This window comes from Schistocerca cancellata, chromosome 2, assembly GCF_023864275.1.
Source record: "Schistocerca cancellata isolate TAMUIC-IGC-003103 chromosome 2, iqSchCanc2.1, whole genome shotgun sequence".
Lineage (NCBI taxonomy): Eukaryota > Metazoa > Arthropoda > Insecta > Orthoptera > Acrididae > Schistocerca > Schistocerca cancellata.
In genome coordinates, this window is record NC_064627.1 from 352,681,649 (window position 1) to 352,702,022 (window position 20,374).

Consider the following 20,374-nt stretch of genomic DNA (forward strand, 5'->3'; position numbering starts at 1 on the left):
CCAATGGGAACCGATAACATTTGATAGCAAGGTCATAAGTCAACCGATTCCTCCACAGGAAAACAAGTCTGATATATTCTATACGACACTGGTGACGGCAAGTGCGTCACATAATTGTCTGAAAATAAAAAATTAAAATCTTCACTCGAGGATAGATTTGAACTAAGAACCTTTCGTTCTGCAGCTGCTCGCGCTAACCACGGGACCATGGCGCTCCTGAAGTCAGGTTGTCCGTGATGTTGCTTATCTTGCACATGGACTACTCAGTTTGTATATTTTGCTTATTTTTTTCATAGTTCCACACAACTTCTTCCTGTTTTCTCGATTGATCTGTGTTCAGTTTTTCAAGGCCTATCCACTGTGCCAACTTATAACTAAATCTGAGGGGGGTGCGATGGGGAGGTTCCCTTGTGAGCTCTGCAGCCACTTTAGCCGCCATAATTTTATGTTGTTTTGACACAATTCGTGTTAGCGTACGACGATCTCTGTCATTTAGTTTTGATTTGCTCCCACTATTACGTTTACACGATGATGTCTTTCCATGTTTTGGGTAGGATGTCATGACTGCTGCAACAGTTGCTCTTGAAAGTTGACTGTCTTGGTTGCTGATGCTCCAGCTAATCTGTCCCCCACAATCTGTCCTCTTTGGAACTCTGTTAGGTCTTTCATTGCACATCGACCTCGCCTCTGAAAGCAAATACGAAGTGTGCACTACTCGTAAACAACTTTCACTGGTATGAGAACGTAGGCTTCAGCGGCCGGTGTCATAGTGATTAAAATTCTTGTGGGTATTATGCCGCATCATTGCTAAAAACTAACAACAATAATAAACTAAAACCGACGTTTCGGCCGAATTGCAACGGCCTTCCTCACGGCACGACTGGTTTTGCATGGGGATAGCTGCTTCTATTTGTTCCAGACTATCGATGTCTGACGTCACTGTTGTAAGACTTTTAATTGGCTGTCTAATATAATTGACTAGTCATGACGTAAAGGAAGATGGAAAGAAAGAGGCTATTCGTGGATGTCCATGTCGTCAATGATTGGTAGCTGTCCGCCAATCAGCGTTCTGCTTCTGGTCGGCAAGTATATAAAGTTCACACATGAGACTGAAAACAATGGTTCCTTGCCATTTCTGGATGTGGAAGTATACAGAGCTGCCGAAGGTAAACTGGGACACAAAGTGTACCGGAAACCAACGCACACTAATCGGTACCTGCACTCGGAGGGCCACCACAACCCAGCTCAAAAGTAGTCTGTCCTGCATACGTTAACTGCCCGAGCCTACCGGATAAGCGATGAAAATAACATGAGAGAAGAATTAAAGGAGCTACAACACTCGTTTCGTGCCAACGGCTATGACGACAAAATCATAAGCAAGGTAGCTAAAATCAAAGGGAGCAGAACACGAGGCAAAGAAGAGAAGCTTCCACTAGTACACTTGTCATACGTAAAAGGCGTCAGTGAACGGCTAGGCAACGTCCTCCGCCGACGAGGTTTCAAACCGATTTTTCGAAGAATCACAGGATCTACTAAGGATGTAGTCAATATTCTTAACACTGCAGGTGTTTACGAACTACCGTGTGAGTGCGGAGCTCCCTACATAGGAGAAACAGGGAGACCTGTCAGCTTACGAGTAGCAGAACACGAACGCTATGTAAGATTACAACAACATAACAAATCGGCGTTAGCGGAACACCACCGTGACTGTGGACAACCTATCAGGTTCCAGGAGGCCCGAGTACTGGCGAAAGAATCGTGGATGCGAGAACGCAAAATGTGGGAAGGCGATCGAAATTATTAAACAACCTGACACCATCAAAAGAGCAGATGACTACAAACTCCCGGCGTCCTGGCTGCCGGCCATCCTAGTCCAACGGGCCGCGAGCGGTCGCGGGGCAGAAGCTTCACGGGACACGGACCTATCTGCACAAACAGCTGTAGAGCAACTGTCAGTCCACTTCCTCGCACACCAGGAGGAAAACTTGCCGACCAGAAGCAGAACGCTGATTGGCGGGCAGCTCCCAATCGTTGACGACATGGACATTCACGAATAGCCCCTTTCTGTCCATCTTCCCTTACGTCATGACTAGCCAATCATATTAGAGGGCCGATTAGTTTTACAACAGTGACGTCAGAAATCGATAGTCTGTAATAAATAGAAGCACCTGTCCCCATGCAAAACCAGTCGTGCCCTGAGGAAGGCCGTTGCAATTCGACCGAAACGTCGGTTTTAGTTTATTATTGTTGTCAGTTTTTAGCAATGACGCAGTATAATACAGAGAAGAATTTTAATCCTATAACCTGCACTGGTGCTTAGTGCGTAGTGAACGCGCATAGTCTAGCGCGATACGTGCCTTACCTGCGCTGTTGACCGTCAAACACAACCATCCCATTGCTACCATTGTTCACATTATTTTACATACCCCCTGTATCCCAAAATATTTACAAACCTCACTGCGTCGCACCGGAGTTCCCCCCAATTCTGATAGTAGGATTCTGCACGTGAGAGAAGCTGCTTTTGAGCAGCACGTAGGTGGTCTTATTTTGATACGATTTCTAATTTATTATCTGAGCACCATTTTTGTCTCTGAGCAAGCACATTACTCCCTTCTCTTTCCAGACTGGCTCTTGAGTTCTCTGTGGCCATAACATGTCATCGTCAGTACTCCTGATAATTAAGCGTTTTCATTCATTGTTAGCAATGTCTCAAGAGTAAGCTCCCAAAAAATTGGTTCACATATAGATCCCTGTGCAGAACCCTTAGTGATTCGCCTCACTAGTTTACTGGATGTTGTGTCCCACTCCACAGTAAGTCCTTCACAGTAATCTGGGAGGCTCTGATACAAACATTTTGGGACCTGTACCTGTCTCAGGCGGGCAAACATTGTGGACCACTATAACTGGACTAATGCGTCCGCAATGTCAACCCTGATGTCTACAACATACTAGCTGCAACAGTTTTCCACAATGATGAGAACACAGCTAACTGCCTCATCTATAGATCTGCTCTTTATGAAGCCGAACTGGCTCCGTTAGAGGGCATGTAGCTCCCTTTGAGTCTCTAATCTGTTGCACATCAAGCGCTCCTGTGCTTTTCCGAAGGCGCTACAAAGACTGATTAGTCTGTACCTCTTAGGGGCCATTGGAAGTCTATCCATGCACTTCTGGATTATTACAGCTTGCATATGCTTCCACACCACAGGAATTCTGCCTTGTTTTGGTGATTCATTGAATTAGTGTGTGATGAATGGGACCGTTGTCTTCCGGAAGAAGCGACTGCAACAGATATTCAGCGGAGCCTCTCCAACCTGCTGTAATAGTCCCTCCCTGTTCACGCCATACATTTGGTGCTTTTATTTTTTCTGTTTCTATTGTATAGGGAGTCGCTCATGCATCTATTACTAGTTGCCTTTGAAAGTATTCTTCCCAATGACTTTTCTACGTACTATCTATGAGACCTGCGTATTCGGATTTCATCGATATGTACAAAAGCAGTCTAGCCTCTCTCTCTCTCTCTCTCTCTCTCTCTCTCTCTCTCTCCCTCCCTCCCTCTCTCTTTCTCTCTCTCTCTCTCTCTCTCTCTCTCTCTCTCTCTCATCGTGTCCCAAAGCCTTTGATAAAATCTGCACAATTGTTGTATATGTTTTTTCACCTCTGTAAGCTCCGCACTCCAAGATGTACCACAATGTCTAGGAGTTCTCTATACTGTGTTACACACTTTTGTGCGTTTTGTAAGGCAGTTTTTAAGTGTCTATATGCTATGCAGACGACGCCGTGGTCAGGATCTTCTGATATTTGTAGATCAATTTCTGCACTTAGTTTTTCCCAGTTAGATTTTTAAAAATTTTAACGAAGTTGATTATGTTCCTATCCCATACTCCTTTGTTGTAAGCCAGAACCAACAAATCTATCATGATCGTACGGTGGTCGCTTCCAGCAGCATGCTGAGAGGTTCTTCTGGAGTTGATTTTGTTATCTGCAGACCGATTTGACAAGATGATGCCATTGTTGGTTGCGGTATCAACACTGTTTTCGTACGCGGCTCGATAGTCCGACCTCTTCAGCACATGGAGGTTTAATTCATTAATTGCTTTCTGCTTTTGTATTCCACGCTCGTCCATCACACGACTTTACCATAGCGCGGATTTTGCGCTAGCGTCCATCGCTGTTAAGCAGATATGTGACGAACCCTGTACATAATGTGTCGCATTTCTCTGCCTATTAATATATGGTTTAACGTTGTGTGAACTTTGCACGTAAATGCTCGTTAGTGTTAGTTTACGGTGTGAGGACTTTAGAGTTACTGTTGCAGCATGTTCTTCACAAAGTTTGGAACTTTTTTTCTTGAATATAAATTTTTTTGAAAAGTACTGTTTTTCATTTGTATCACTTACAATTGTCCTTACGTGAATTGGAAACTCAGGAACATTGTCTCCCAATCTTCTACTAACTTATTTATTTCAGTCATTACTCTCGCATAGTGCACTGCATTTATTTTTAATGTCCGCATATGTCAAGAATGTCGAGTAAATACACGAGATTTCCACAGACAGTGGGAGATATCGAAACAGGTATGACCACGTGCTACGACAAAGTCTGGAAGTTCGTTCCAGGTCAAGAAGCTTTTTTCTCCTGGTGAATGCTTGTCTCAGGATTGTCGTAAGCTAGTTGGCAGGTTGTTCACTTTCAATTGAATTTTGTCAATCACTTCAGAGATCGGAAAAATCACAGAGTCATATTTTGGGTGTGCCATTTGAGTAATGTGACGCAGGTCTACTTTCAATGTGTTGAGGTCCTCTAGTCTATTTAGACGAAGATTATTTTCAAGATATTTATGCATCTCTTCTAGTTTCTGTTGGATGTCTACAGCTGACGTAAAATCCTTTGAGAGCAATTTCAGATTCTCGACAGATTGTCGATTACCAGGCGCAACAGCTTCCGTTGATTCCGCTACATCAGTGACGACCCCATTGCATAAGGCGTGAGAGAACGTTTGAATCTCCGAAAGACGAGCACCGCCTGTTTCTCTAAGCCTTCCATCTTCCTTCTTTGTCTCTCGTTTTATCACCTTCTACGCCTGTTTCACAGAAAAGAGCTGTTCGCCTAACAAATCGTTTTCCGTACCTATAATTTACACTTTGATCTACTCGAACGTTACGATTCTGCCTGTCTATTTTCGGCGTCTCTCGTAAATACGTTGGGGTATTTGGATTGGGTGGTATCTGACATGTCCTAATATAATGAGCCATAGTGGCATCGTAACGAAATACAAATGCCATTATGGTTTCCTTACACTAGGAGATGTAAAACAGATCTGAAGATGGTCATCGTTGACCGAAATCGGCAGTCTAATGACGCAAATGTTTTGTGATCAAATAGAAAAAATTTATTCGACACTTCCTGAACCACTGATTTAATCCGCGTATATGGTGCCGATTGTTTAATTTTTTAAGAAACAGGAGTATTAGGAACATTAATGTTGTGAATTTTTGCACAATAGTCGGAATTACGGTAGGCTAAATGTGGCTAACTGTATACTAGTAAAAGGTACAGGCCCTACTTCCCAATGAAAAACTTTTCTGTTTACAACACCATAGTTTAGTAGCAAATAAATCCTCTTTTTAAATTTGACCGAACATTACGAAAATCAGGTATTATGGAATAAATCTGAATCAAAACGTAGCAAAAATCCTGTAATGTTATCCCTTCCTTGTCAGAGAGAACTCGCACTAATTTCTGGTCAGTTGTTAACAATATTCTTTTATAAACAAGAAATATAATTAACACTCTTTTCTTTTCTTCTGCCGAATTCTTTTCATTAATGTGTACCTGACTGCTTGTCATATTTTTTTTCTTAATCTCAGAGTTAATATAAGTGCACAGTTAACAGCATATCACATTATCCAAGTTGACACTTTTCCTGTCTCTGACTTAAATAGTTGTCAGTGCTTTCTTGTAGCCTTTCTTTTCTTTCTCTTTTTTTGTTCTCTGCATAGTTTGAACTCTAACTAGAACGTACATTAGCCGGCCGGAGTGGCCGCGCGGTTCTAGGCGCTACAGTCCGGAACCGCGAGTCCGCTACGGTCGCAGGTTCGAATCCTGCCTCAGGCATGGATGTGTGTGATGTCCTTAGGTTAGTTAGGTTTAAGTAGTTCTAAGTTCTAGGGGACTGATGACCTCAGAAGTTGAGTCCCGTAGTGCTCCGAGCCATTAGAATGTACATTGCATGGGGGCTTAATTAATTTTTGATTATGCAAATATTTTTACTGTCTGTCCGGTTACGCAGTCTCGTGACCGGTTGGCCCTGACTAGTATTAGTACGCAATCTGACTGCATAAAATAACAACAAAGAATGAAACAAAACTTCCGTTAACACAATTAATTAATTAAGTCCCCAGCAACTATAAAACCTACGAAACAACAAAACACAAGTGTAGCTGTTCTGTGTGTGGAAGTGTGATTCAACGTACACATCTGGCACGGTTCTTCCTCAATAAGACCAGATATTTTAAACACCATTTATACTGAAGTAATTAAAAAAACCAGAAATACTATAATTGCACATAGAAACCAGAAATACAGTCTAATACAAGAACACGAGCCAGATGCTTTGTTGACTGAACCTGTGACCAAGAGGCATTATTGTTTAAGACAATGAAATAAATAAAAAAAGGAATTTTTTTACCTTCATATATATTGACGAAAAGCACATTACAGCATCCCTAATCCAACAACATCTGGTGTCTAGCCCATCAAAACAATATGTCAACATCTGAACAAGCACTCTCCATGGGAACTTCTCAACAACGACACGCTACTGCTACATCTCCACAAGCACTCTCTACCACCGCTTCTCGACAAGAACTGTCTACCACCGCATCCGAACAAGCACTGCCTACCACCGCTTCTGCACAACTACTGCCTGTGGAGGCGGCTGAATAATACTCTTTGGCGCAATCTCTGGCGCTGTGACTCAGTGTAGCCACCTTTCAACATTAAAATTTATTTTCCTTCTCTGTTATTCCCATTCGTTGCCTTTCAGCCCCCCTGTGTTCTCCAATCATAAAACCTTGGCCTTTTCTGCCATAAAGAAGTCAATTGCCACCCAAACGTTAGCCCTATCAATTACAAATTTTAGTAACAAATCTCATCTGCTTCAGACGTTGGCGAACAATAACCATCACTAGAAATTTGTTATATTAGTTCGTGGATAACCGATGCAGTACTTTCTTTAAGTTGAAAATAACTTTTTCACTAGTTTTTCTAGAGTTCTTCGATACCATCAGAGAAGAGAGTAATATGACTTTTTTCTACATTAATTAAGTTATACAACCACTGAACTACGTGGTAGACAACGACAGTAGCTTCCGTTTCATCACTTTGCAATTGACGCTTTATCAGTTCAAATAACGTGCAACCCCTCAAACACAAGAAAAGGAACAGTACCCTCTCCCAATAGACAACATTCTTCCAACGGATAGCTACTTCAAACGAGATAGTGATCAGAAATTCTACCGATTAAACACTATTCCCATTCAGGCATCTACGTAAAAGAAATGGTTCAAATGGCTCCAAGCACTATGGGACTTAACATCTGAGGTCATCAGTCCCTTAGAATTTAGACCTACTTAAACCTAACAAACCTAAGGACATCACACACATCCATGCCCGAGGCAGGATTCGAACCTGCGACGGCAGCAGCCGCGTGGTTCCGGACTGAATGGCGTAGAAATTCTCGGCCACCGCGGCCGGCTTCTACGTAAAAGGCTGGAGACGTTATTTACTCGAAGATCAACTAACGACCACTTTAATTTTACTCCGCCGATGGTTCCTTGACCTTGAGTCTCTCATGCTACGATACTAACAGTCGATTACGATTTTCTGATAAACAGGAATTTGATCCGAAAAAAAAACCATTTAGTTGGATCTAATCTGTACACACAGTGCTTGTATTCGACTCCAATGAGATCACTTCACCGTAAAAGATTTGCTGACTTTACACAAACGACTCGCCCATCTATCGACTAACGAACAAAATCTCAGTTGTTTTAAAAAATCAAAGACAATGCAATAGCGTTATTAAAATGTTTGACAATAGTAATACTGTAGATAGTGGACGTCTGTGCTTCATCTAGCGGCCAGATTCGATGCTGAGGCTACTCCTTGACATCCGCACTACTTGGTTTCGTTACCACTACGCAGCCAATTCCTCGTATTACCTGACAATATCGACTTAAAAACATCTGTATTAAATCAACATATATATTAAAAAGGATGACAATTTCACATAATCGACAAAAACAAAGTTAATTTCCTTTCCACTTAAATGCTATTTTCCACGTGACGCATTTTATATCCGGTTGGGATCGTGACACTTTCTGCAGGAAAACACGCTAAGTATGTAACCTACCAACAAAAAAAAATATGTGTCACTTTCACATCCTGTGTAACTTCCTAACATCTTACTATTCCGTAACGTCGCAATAATAACGTGACTAATCTCCCAATAAAAAATGTGACTCATATATAACCTTTCAATAATTAGCTGACTGTGAATCTAAACTGATAAATTTGGACGTCAGCATTGGTGCGTCATGGCCCTGAAAGATCATACTGAATAAATGGAAAATTCTTACCTCAATGATGTCACCGGATAACGCGTATACATCTGCCCCTATAAGAAATTTTTCTGGAACAGCCCAGTGCAATCCTGGCCGCAAAATCTGTCATATATAAAAAGGAACAACTGATTTTTCCTTACGTTAATCGGGATGACCATGGATTGCAAAAATTAGTAAATTCTTTAAATTCAGATGAATGATTGTCAAAAAGTTACTTTTATAAAAAAGATTATTATTAAAAGATTTTTGAAACAGTTGCATGGGACTTGATATAACAACAGTACCAATTTAGTTTAACACACAATATATGCACGCGGCTGCTTTTATCTTACACTACATCGCTCAGGCACCGCCATCGCTCCCCACGACCGGCCCAGCCAACTCCATACACCAGACTGCTAGCTACTACCACTACTACCACTGCTGTTACTGCAGCCAACACTACTCTCTGGTCTGAGATTCTCTTATAGCTTACATATCGCAGGCAGTGCGTGAGCAATCCATCGAAATGACATCTGCTCGAGTGCGCTAGCAATAAATTCCTTAGTCATGGACCTCTTACAAGGAACATTGTTTCAAATGAGAACACGACACTGGTTTTCCTCACTGTTCACCCACCTGTCGATTCCAGAAGAAGATCTCGGGAAAAGAGTCGAAAATGACGTTTTGTTGAAGAAGAAGAAGAGGCAAATGACGCAGTTTAGTCATCCTGATGATTTTACTTTCATTGCCAAAAGCCACAAAAGCCAATACACATCTATTGATTTTGTAATTTCTTCTCAGTATTTTGGTTTACGACTTGATCGTTGCGTATTGTATTTCTGTTACGCGGAATTTTTTGTATTTATATCGTGTGAAAAATGTACTAGAAAGGATTTACAGAATTTTTCGCGTAGCTAAGGAACACTTCATAAGCGCTTAGTGTGCACACATTTGTCGACTGTGAACGACGCCCTCATACGAATTAAATGGCACAGTCTCAAAACATACGTTTTTATGTGTACGGACTGAAGCAGCGAGTGAAAATTTATACCAAGGCCGGGAATCGAAATCACGTCTTCTGCTTACTAGGCAGCTGCGCTACCCACTAAGCCACCTGGGCACAGAGGTTGGCATCACTGCACGGATTACCCTGGCATGCCTCCCTCCTCGATCAAAATGCTCAGTGTCGCCTTAGTGTACTTTAAATTCCCCCTGACATACGAACACCTGCATCTCGTGGTCGTGCGGTAGCGTTCTCGCTTCCCACGCCCGGGTTCCCGGGTTCCCGGGTTCGATTCCCGGCGGGGTCAGGGATTTTCTCTGCCTCGTGATGGCTGGGTGCTGTGTGCTGTCCTTAGGTTAGTTACGTTTAAGTAGTTATAAGTTCTAGGGGACTGATGACCATAGATGTTAAGTCCCATAGTGCTCCGAGCCATTTGATTTTACATACGAACAGGTCTGTTGGCGTGTGCTGCTGAATTTACACTGAGGCGCCAGTGAGGATTGGATCGAGGACGGAAGCGTGCCAGGGTAATCCGTGCAGTGGTGCGAACCTCTGTGCCAAGGTGGCATAGTGGCTAGCGCAGCTGCCTAGCAAACAGAAGACCCGGCTTCGATTCCCGGCCTTGGTACGAAGTTTCACTCATCGCTTCAGTCTACACAAAACTATGCCCTTACTTTGCCACAAACTTCGCCAAAGTTCATCAGCTGAGCAACAGCTCATTAGTGACATGTCCTTTTCCACTGGAAAATATTGGATACGTGATATGATACAAGAAAGTACCAGAATGGTACTGAAAATTTGCATCGTTAACGAATATGTTCAGTTAGACGCGGTCGTTTAGGACATAGGCCACACTTGAAATTATATACTTTCTCATTTGTTTACTCAACTGCAGTAGCTTTTCTTTCACTAGTCTTCTGACTTGTTTAATGCGGCCCACTACGAAATCCTCTCCTGTCCAACCTCTTCATCTCAGATTATCAATTGCACCTAATGTACTCAATTTGCCAATCTTTACAGCTCTCTCAAGTGTATTAACTCACGTCCTATTCTGTCTCTTCTTCCTGCCAGTATTTTCCACATGTTCCTTTCCTCGTCTATCCACCCGTAAATTTGTCTGCAACAGGAAAATATATGGGATTTAATTAATACAAAAAATGCGGAAGGCGGTATTTACATAAAGACCTCACTTATTTATTCAGAGGTAAAGTTACAGTTCAGAATATCGAGTAGTGGCTCCCTGGAAGATACATATCGTGAGTCTTTGTATGGCGCCCAGAAACGAAAGACGGCTATCTCTTCTGCATCAGTCAAAAGAGGATACAAGCAGCAACGATACACGTGCTCTGAGATTAGCATCTTACTACAAAAAGATCATCATGAAACAACATAATCTCCCGTGAAACTAAACGGAAAAACCATAGCACTGACGGGGAAGACACATATCAAATAACATGTTCGCACTAATTTGCTCATCCACTGTTACTGAACTTACTGATTTTCATAAATGTTTTCGAGCAGAAGTTCTGTAGACACTCATACACAAATATTTATTAATATTTTTATTTATTTATTTATTTATTTATTTATCCTGGCAAGACTAGGACCTTCTCCCCCCCCCTCTTAAATCAAAATGGTTTAAATGGCTCTGAGCACTATGGGACTTAACTGCTGTGGTCATCAGTCCCCTAGAACTTAGAACTACTTAAACCTAACTAACCTAAGGACATCACACACATCCATGCCCGAGACAGGATTCGAACCTGCGACCGTAGCGGTCGCGCGGTTCCAGACTGTATCGCCTAGAATCGCTCGCCCATTCCGGCCGGCTCTTACATCCAAACGGTCATTACAAATACGCTGTGTTCATTACTACACTCGTGTTTAGTAAATCTGATAGTCGATGTAGTATACAACAATTAGAATTAAGTGTAACACAACCACTGAAAAAAGCAGCTTATATTGACCATGAAATCTAGAGCAGCAAAGACGAGTAGAGTAATTCTTTTTCCATAGGCCGCTTTATTCTTTTACCGAAATGATGTGGAACGAGTCAGTTTTCAGGATATGAATACATGTTTAGTCCGAACATTAATGAACAAATTTTTTAGTCTTACTCATGCAACCACATTCGTTTTGTAGGCTACCGGCTATTAAATAGAAATTTTTCTAGGAATAGAAGTTGTTTATGAAGAATGATTTTAGGTTATATTTAAGACTTGCATTTCTACGTAAAATTAGTGGCACACGCAGCAATGGATGCCAGCGAGGAGGGGTAAAGCGAGGGACTGAGCGAGAGAGAGACAAGAACGTTGTGTAACACGGGTAATAAAAAGAGGGGGTGGATTTTGGCATGCGTGATTGAGAAACGAAAAGAGAAATACGTGTAACTGGGAGAAGATATAAGCATTTACACTTGTGTTTGAAAGATGAAAAATGGCCATACATCAATTTTTATGGATAATGAGACTGACAAAATGAAGTGCTTCAGTTTTTCTCAAATGTAACAGGGCGCTGAACTGTGCGCAGGGTGCAGGGTAGCTTTGTCTAGAGGCGGACATCAGTAAGAAAGAAGGAGCTTTTGTTTCATGAATGGACACAACTAGCATAGTACATAAGAGAGACGTTGGGTTGTGACTATGATGAGATGATATGTAATTGATCTCCGATGCCAAGTACTGGCGTGCATGCACAGTGAGGAGCCTATGAAACAAACACTCCGTTTGGTAGTCACGTAACTTTCCAACCGCAGTGATACTAACTGGGGGTGTGAAATACTGACATGAACAAATAGATGTTGCAGACGTAACGCACACAAGCATAATGTTAGTTCTAGCCGTCCAGAGTTTTCACTGCTTACACATGTTAAATCATATCTCACTGGTATTGTTTCGGTAGAAAGAGTCATTGTCCAAGTTTACGTTTCAGATCTTGTGGAAATATGTTCCGAATCTTCTGAAAGAAATACGGGTAACCAGAAGACTTCCCGCACTTGGCAACAGTACTTTTTGCGCAGTTGAGATGCTCATCCAAAGCTACACTATTGTTTGGGAAAAGTGAAACACAACGACCGAGAGATGTGATCAAAATGAAATTTATTCCACCTATTGAAGACACGACACTACGCACATGGTTAGCATTACAGATCTGTACATGCACTGTGACTTGGAAATTCAGCACGGAGGAGCACAACCATATGCTGCAGTCTGAGCCCTCGGCGTCGTGGTATGGATTCAAAAAGCGCCTGAAACATGCTGCTGGGTAGTACTCTGCCACGCGGTTTGTAGGCGCGTCCACAAAGCATCAACGATGGCTGCTGGGGGACCTGAACGAACAAGTTGCCGACCGACAATATATCAGACATGTTTACTGGACGGCAGGTCAGGCGAATGGGCAGGTGAGGGAAGCAGTGGTACCCGTCGTTCTTCGAAGAAGGCTTGCAGATTCCTCGCCACTTGCTGCCAGGCGTTGTACTACTGAAATATGGCAAGTCGAACGGTTTGCAGGAGCAGCAGAGTCTCGGTCATCACGGTAGGACAAGTCGCAGCGGGAGTCATCGAAAACCAACACATTTTTGCGACTCAGCACTGCGGTGTCGGCTCTCACGTGCCCATTGTAGTCAGTAGCTTTGGTCGGTTCCAGTCAATGGAAGCTGACGCAATTGCATGCCTGACACCAGTCCAGTCCGCAGAATACGGAGTCAAACGTCGATCCACTGCATTGATCCAACGTCGCGCCAACACTGTTAACGAAGCTGTTTTATCCATTAAGGCCAAGCAGACAATATGGAGGTCATCTCGCGCTGTTGTGATGGTTCAAATGGCTCTGAGCACTATGGGATTTAACTTCTGAGGTCATCAGTCCCCTAGAACTACTTAAACCTAACTAACCTAAGGACATCACACACATCCATTCCCGAGTCAGGATTCGAACCTGCGACGTAGCGGTCGTGCGGTTCCAGACTGTAGAGCCTAGATCCGCTCGGCCACCTTGGCTGGCGCTGTGGTGATATTGTGTCGCCCAGTAGCCTTTCGGTGCTGTGTATGGCCTCTGCACAGGCCCCACATACGCCTCTCTGTTGAAACTGGTGCCTTGTACGAGCCTCAGTGTCGTGGAACGACAGACCGGCCTCCAGGCCGAATGCACTCAGCATACCAAATTCCATCCCGTCATGACGGCGAGGCGTAGTGACAGTTGATTCCACGTTTCCACTGCGCACGACGGCTCCGCACCAACGGGGCGCTGCGTAAGACTGACCTGTCCGCTCACACACGAGGGCGCTGACAGGCCTACGTGCACGCCACCTCTCTGCCTTTTAAGTCAGTTGTTATGGTTACACTGTTCTACACGTCCTCTTATTGTGGAGTGTTGTAGACCATTGCTTCTGAGTGTTTCTCTTTTTCCACACAGTAGTGTACATTCAGGTTCTTCGCTGTTTACTGATGTGATATTCGGATATCGTTGATGAAACTAGGAAACAATCATTCACGGAATTCAGAACTAATTAATTTCCGATGGGACACTATAATTACGTGGCACTTATTCGCATTTAGTTTAATTTGCGCCTATGTGGCCATTGATGACAGATCAAATCGTCATTCATATGGATGAAACTGATATCTTTATGTCTCTTACCCGACCATTATATGTCAGACAGTTTATGCAGCACTGAGACTAGGCTTTGCAAATGAGGAACCACATTGTATGTCCCGCAGGCGCCGCAGCCGGCCGCGAGCTGGTCGGGCGTTCGCGACGCCCTGGAGGAGGGGTCGGCCTGCACACAGGTGCCGCTTCCGGATTTCCCAGCGGCCAGAGACCCCGGCGACGAGGACTGCCTCGTCCTCAACTTGTACGTGCCCCTCAACACCACTGAGCCGCCCCCAGTGTACGTCTGGATGCCGGGAGGCGCCTACTTTGTTGGCAGTGGCACCATCGCTCAGTATGGGCCAGACCTCCTCATAGAAGAAGGTATCGCTGCGGTCACTGTCAACTACCGCCTCGGAGCTCTAGGTGAGACAACCTTCACTTATGGTGCTTAATCACAATGATCCATAGTTGACAAGAACGTCTTGCGAGATAGCAGTGCTTGTGTTATTAAGAAGAGCGAAGCAATGTTCCTTTGCGGGTGTGGCCATAATTTGTGCACGCATGGGCGAAGCTGTGAAGGCGACAGTCCGCATAAAACAGGAAATTCGGGGTAGAGTCCCTGTCCGTCATTGTCGTCATTCCAATGTACAGTCGATGTTGGTTGATATTCGTAGCTCTGAATACTTTTCCTGTATTTGTTGATGGCCGTAGTAGTTGCAGTGCCTGTTCCATTGGACATGCATGCGTGTCCGAAATAACTTTGCATTGTGCTTCTTAATAACACAGGTACTGATATTTCGTATTTATTCGCTAATACCAGACCCTCGATTCGCAATAAATATGTCCTTCCTCGGAATATATGTAATGTATGAGTGCAGGTTGTGACACATGGACGACGACGATTGGAAGTTTGGGACTGGCCGTGATTGGTGCTCAGCTGGCCGGAGCGGTTATGGCAAGCGCAAGCGCAAGCGAAAGCGAGAGATCCGGGTTCTAGTCCCGGTCCAGCACAAATTTTCATTGTTGTCATTCCAAAGTACAGCCAAAGATGGTTAATATTCGCAACTACGCATACATTTCTTGTAAACGTATTACATTTTTAGTTTGTATATGTGAACAACTCCAAGGTATTAACATTGTTAATCTGGCTCTTTGTGTTCATTTTTAAAACCGCTTGTCATATTCTTCAATCAGCTTCTTCACCATACTGCTGTAGCTCTCACTACCTTTGGCAATTATCGCCTATTCATCAGCGACTAGCAGAGAGGATAGTTCATTGACTGCCGCAGAAATTGCCTTCGGCTTACATTTATTTTTCAGTGTCTTTAATACTGCTACCAAATAAATGTTAAACAACAGAGGAGGCAGTGGGCAAGTTTCTCGAACCCCTTCGCTAATTTGGAATTCTCTGATGGAACATTACCCAGTTTCACTGAGCTGTTGGTATAAAGATGTAACTGCATTAATGAAGGGTATTAAGACGCCATTATTCCTCATGCCCAGCCACTTCTCACGTAGTGCCACTTACTAAGTCTGCGAATGTTAAATGGACTGTTCGCCCTCTTTCAATATGTCAAAGACAAACATAACTGACTATATTATAGTAGATGAAACGATCAGCGTGATTTAGATATTGGGGATTTTAGTATTAGATGCTATTCTTTTAAATATTAAGTATAGCTATACAAGCGAACGAACAGAGTGTAGAAGATATTAAAAATAACTTTGGACAAGGAAATATCGTTATACATATGGGTGGGAAGTTTGGGATATAAGGAACAAAGAAAAATTAGCTATTAGCCATAGAAATATTACTGGAGACGAAGTGCTGGAATCTCAAGGTTAGACGACATCGTAAATGAAGAAATAGGAAAATTATGGAAGTTGAGAGGAAATAATGGATGATGCATGTCACTCTTGCAAGAACAGGAACACAACTCAGAAATCCAATATTTAGGAATAACGACTTAAAGAATTCTATACAGCTTCCATTGAAATAGTATAAGCTTCCTTTAAATATCATGTAAGTATTGTTGGCATCAAATTCCATTATACTTTTTCGTGCAAGCTGAGGCATATCACACGTATTTTTCAGTGATACAAAACTAAAATGCCGTTTTTTGATTTGTGTCACTTATCTTTCCGGTGTGTGATATGTCAACGAAACTCTGGACTTTTGGAATCTCCAATAGGAGATTGGCAGGACCGTAAAGTACAGAGATGGAGAAGCGATAAACGGTATTAGCTGTAAATAACTCGCAAAATAAAAAAAATAAACCAAGATCCTTACTATTTCCTGTACATGCATCTACAGCAAACCACTGTGTGGTGTGTATTGGAGATAACACAGTAAACTAATAATAGATTTCATCTCTTTTCCACTCAGCGATGGTGCATCGGAAAACAGCTGCGACAAGGCGTTGTTTTTTTCTCTGTTTTTACCATTATGATCGAGACGTTGAACCTGTGCTTAATGGTACCTTCTCACTATTTTTTGTGCAATGTTTTATGACTTAAAGCACGTTTCTTATAATAACGTCTCGCTTTACGGTTGTTGAGCATGTTTGTGAGGTACTAACAAAAAGAGTCCGTGCCTAAATATGCATCTGTTGTTTAAATACAAGCCTATAAAATAGCTTTCCCACAACCAGACGTATCTGGTTATTCCAGTGATACTTCAGTGGTGATACTTCTACGTACTCGACGTTCTGATTGATTCCAGTGACTGTGCGCTAATCTAGTCAATTAGCGTGCATTGAAGGATCAGCGAACAAGTGATGAACAATAAACTGAAAATGTGATAATAAAAAATCTGTATGAAGAAATGATGTAATATCAATAGGAAATTTTCTAGGCAGTAACAATTGTGCTGGTAATCACGTAATGCTTCGAAAGAAGGAATTTGCGGTGTAGGTGTGATTACACAAGGGTATTCTCACAGGCGCTGGACATTTGAATCCGTGCTTTAGGATTAGCGTCTTTGACTGGTAAAAAAACAACCACTGCTTAAACAGTGGGAGACTGAGCCAAATGGCGAAACAATCAGCAATGATCAACGGCATGAGGATACAGAAGGCAGTGGAGACCACGGCATTAAAGACGCATGATATGTATCAAGAGAACATATGACCGGTAATTAAATAAGCATCATGATGGTCTCTCCAATGGAAAAGATTCCAGATTAACCCCCATTCGGATCTCCAGGAAGGAACAGTCAAGGGAGAGGTGACCATGAAAAGAAGAGGGGGCAACCAACTAAAGGATAACATTCTATGTTTCGGGATATGGAATATCAGAAGTTTGGAAGTAGTAGGAAAGCTAGAAAATCTCAACAGAGAAATGTGAAGGCTTAGACTATGTATAGTGGAGGTCAGTGAAGTCAAGTGGGAAGATGAAAGGGATCTCTAGTCATCCGAATACAGGGTAAAATCAACATAAGCACAAAATGGATATGAAAGTAGAGCAGAGATTGAGCTTCATCTTCATCATACTCCGCAAGCCACCTAATGGAGTGTGATGGAGGGTACTTCTGGTACCTCTGATTCCTCCTACCCTCTTCCAATCGCAAATGGCACTTTGGGGAGAATGGTTGTCAATAAACCTCTGTATTGTTTCTAATTTCTCGAATTTTGTCGTCGTGGTCATTACGCAGTATGTAAATGGGAGGATGCAATGCGTTGTCTGGCTCTTCCGGAAAGTGCTCTCTCGAAATGTCCATAGTAATCCTCTCCGTGATGCACAACGCCTCTCTTGCAACGTCTCCCACTGGAGTTTGTTCAGCATCTCGGTAACGCCCTCCCGCATATTAAACGATCCCCTGAAGGAACGCGCCGCTCTTCGTTGGGTCTTCTCTATCTCCTCTATCACTCCTACTTGATAAGGATCCCATACCGATCAACAAAGCTCAACAATCGGTCGAACAAGCGCCTTATAAGCCGCTTCCTTCATGGATGAGTTACGATTCCTCCAATGAATCTGTCTGGCACCTGCTTTTCCTACTATCTGTTTTATGTGATCATTCCACATCAGAATTGCTCTGGATGGTTACTTCTAGATATTTTATAGTATATACTGGTTCCAGCAGTTTCTCATCAATCTTCTTCTTATGCAGTACTGACTTTCTTTTCCTATGTATGAGCAATATGTTACGTTTATTTACGATCAGGTTCAACTACCAGACCAGAGCCGGCATCACTCATTAATCTTCTGCAAGTCAGTCTGCAAACAGATACTGTCTTATGATGTTTCTACATTTTTATAGACAAAAGCATGATCTGCGAATAGTCTTAAAGACTATACGGCGCCTTTTACTAGATCATTTATACTCTTAGAAACAGTACCGGTCGTATCACGCTTTCTTGGGGTACTCCGGAAATTGCCTTTGTATTTGTCGATCTTATTCTGTTAAGAGCGACGCGTTGAGTTCTATCCGCAAGGAAGTCCAGTGGCAAATCTGGTCCGATACACGATAAGCTCGTAATTTCTTCACTAGACTCCAATGAAGGACAGTCACGAGTTCAGTGACAGTGTTGTTCTCATCAGATTCGACAGCAAACCAAGGCCGACAACGATAGTTCAGGTACACAGGCCGACGAGGCAAGTAGAAATAGAAGAAACAGAGGAAGAATTTGAGGAGACTGAAGGTAATTAAGTACGCAAAGGCAGATGAAAATCTAATAATCATGGAGGATTGGAATTTGGTTATAGGGGCAGGAATAGAATGACGGGGTTACGGGAGAATATGAGCTAGGCAGTAGGATTGAGAGAAGAGAATGAGTTCTACAATAAATTTCAGATGACAATAGTGAATATTTTGATCAAGAATCACAAAATGAGGAGCTTTACTTCGAACATACCCGGAGGCAAGGGAATATTCCAGCTGGATCACATCATGGTCAGATATGTACTGTAAGGTGTATCCAGAAGCAGATATAGACACTGATGATAACCGGTCTCTGATGAAGAGTGAACTGAAGATTAACGGAATGGTACTGAAGAGACAGTGTGAAAGGGAGTGGGATATGGAAGTACTGAGGAATGATGAGACGCATGTGAAGAAGACTAAAGATGTATATACTGCGATAAGGAATACCACACTAGGCAGTTGAGCTGAAAAGGAGGGGATATCTCTAAAGAGGGCAGTTAAAATGTTCGACAGTTGTACATAGAAACAAGGAAGGTAATTTCGAAAAAAACCTCAGGAAGCGGAAGAAATAGTTTAACTGAACGACGAAAGAAGGAAGAACAAAAATATTCAGGGAAAGAAAGAAATATAACAATAAAACACACCTAGGAAGAAAAATAAATGGGAAGTGCAGGACAGCTAAGGCAAAATGGCTGCAGGAACAATGCGAAGAAATCGAAAATGAGGTGATCGTCAGTACGAGTGTCTCAGCACACACAAAAGCTAAAACACACGTTAAATTAAAAGCAAGGGTGATAACATTAAGAGGGCAACGGGAATTCCACTGTTAAACGCAGAGGAAAGAGCGGACAGATGGAAATAATACACTCCTGGAAATGGAAAAAAAAAACACATTGACACCGGTGTGTCAGACCCACCATACTTGCTCCGGACACTGCGAGAGGGCTGTACAAGAAATGATCACACGCACGGCACAGCGGACACACCAGGAACCGCGGTGTTGGCCGTCGAATGGCGCTAGCTGCGCAGCATTTGTGCACCGCCGCCGTCAGTGTCAGCCAGTTTGCCGTGGCATACGGAGCTCCATCGCAGTCTTTAACACTGGTAGCATGCCGCGACAGTGTGGACGTGAACCGTATGTGCAGTTGACGGACTTTGAGCGAGGGCGTATAGTGGGCATGCGGGAGGCCGGGTGGACGTACCGCCGAATTGCTCAACACGTGGGGCGTGAGGTCTCCACAGTACATCAATGTTGTCGCCAGTGGTCGGCGGAAGGTGCACGTGCCCATCGACCTGGGACCGGACCGCAGCGACGCACGGATGCACGCCAAGACCGTAGGATCCTACGCAGTGCCGTAGGGGACCGCACCGCCACTTCCCAGCAAATTAGGGACACTGTTGCTCCTGGGGTATCGGCGAGGACCATTCGCAACCGTCTCCATGAAGCTGGGCTACGGTCCCGCACACCGTTAGGCCGTCTTCCGCTCACGCCCCAACATCGTGCAGCCCGCCTCCAGTGGTGTCGCGACAGGC

General features: G+C 43.2%; 1 protein-coding gene across 1 annotated transcript in view; it reads left to right on the forward strand.

Moving 5' to 3' along the window:
• The window catches only part of LOC126153953 (venom carboxylesterase-6-like), a 127,972-nt gene that overhangs the window by 36,254 nt on the left and 71,344 nt on the right, over positions 1 to 20,374 (forward strand). Inside the window, exon 3 of the mRNA XM_049916104.1 lies at positions 14,325 to 14,619. Within this exon, the coding sequence (XP_049772061.1) occupies positions 14,325 to 14,619 (295 nt within the window). The remainder of the gene's footprint in view (positions 1 to 14,324; positions 14,620 to 20,374) is intronic.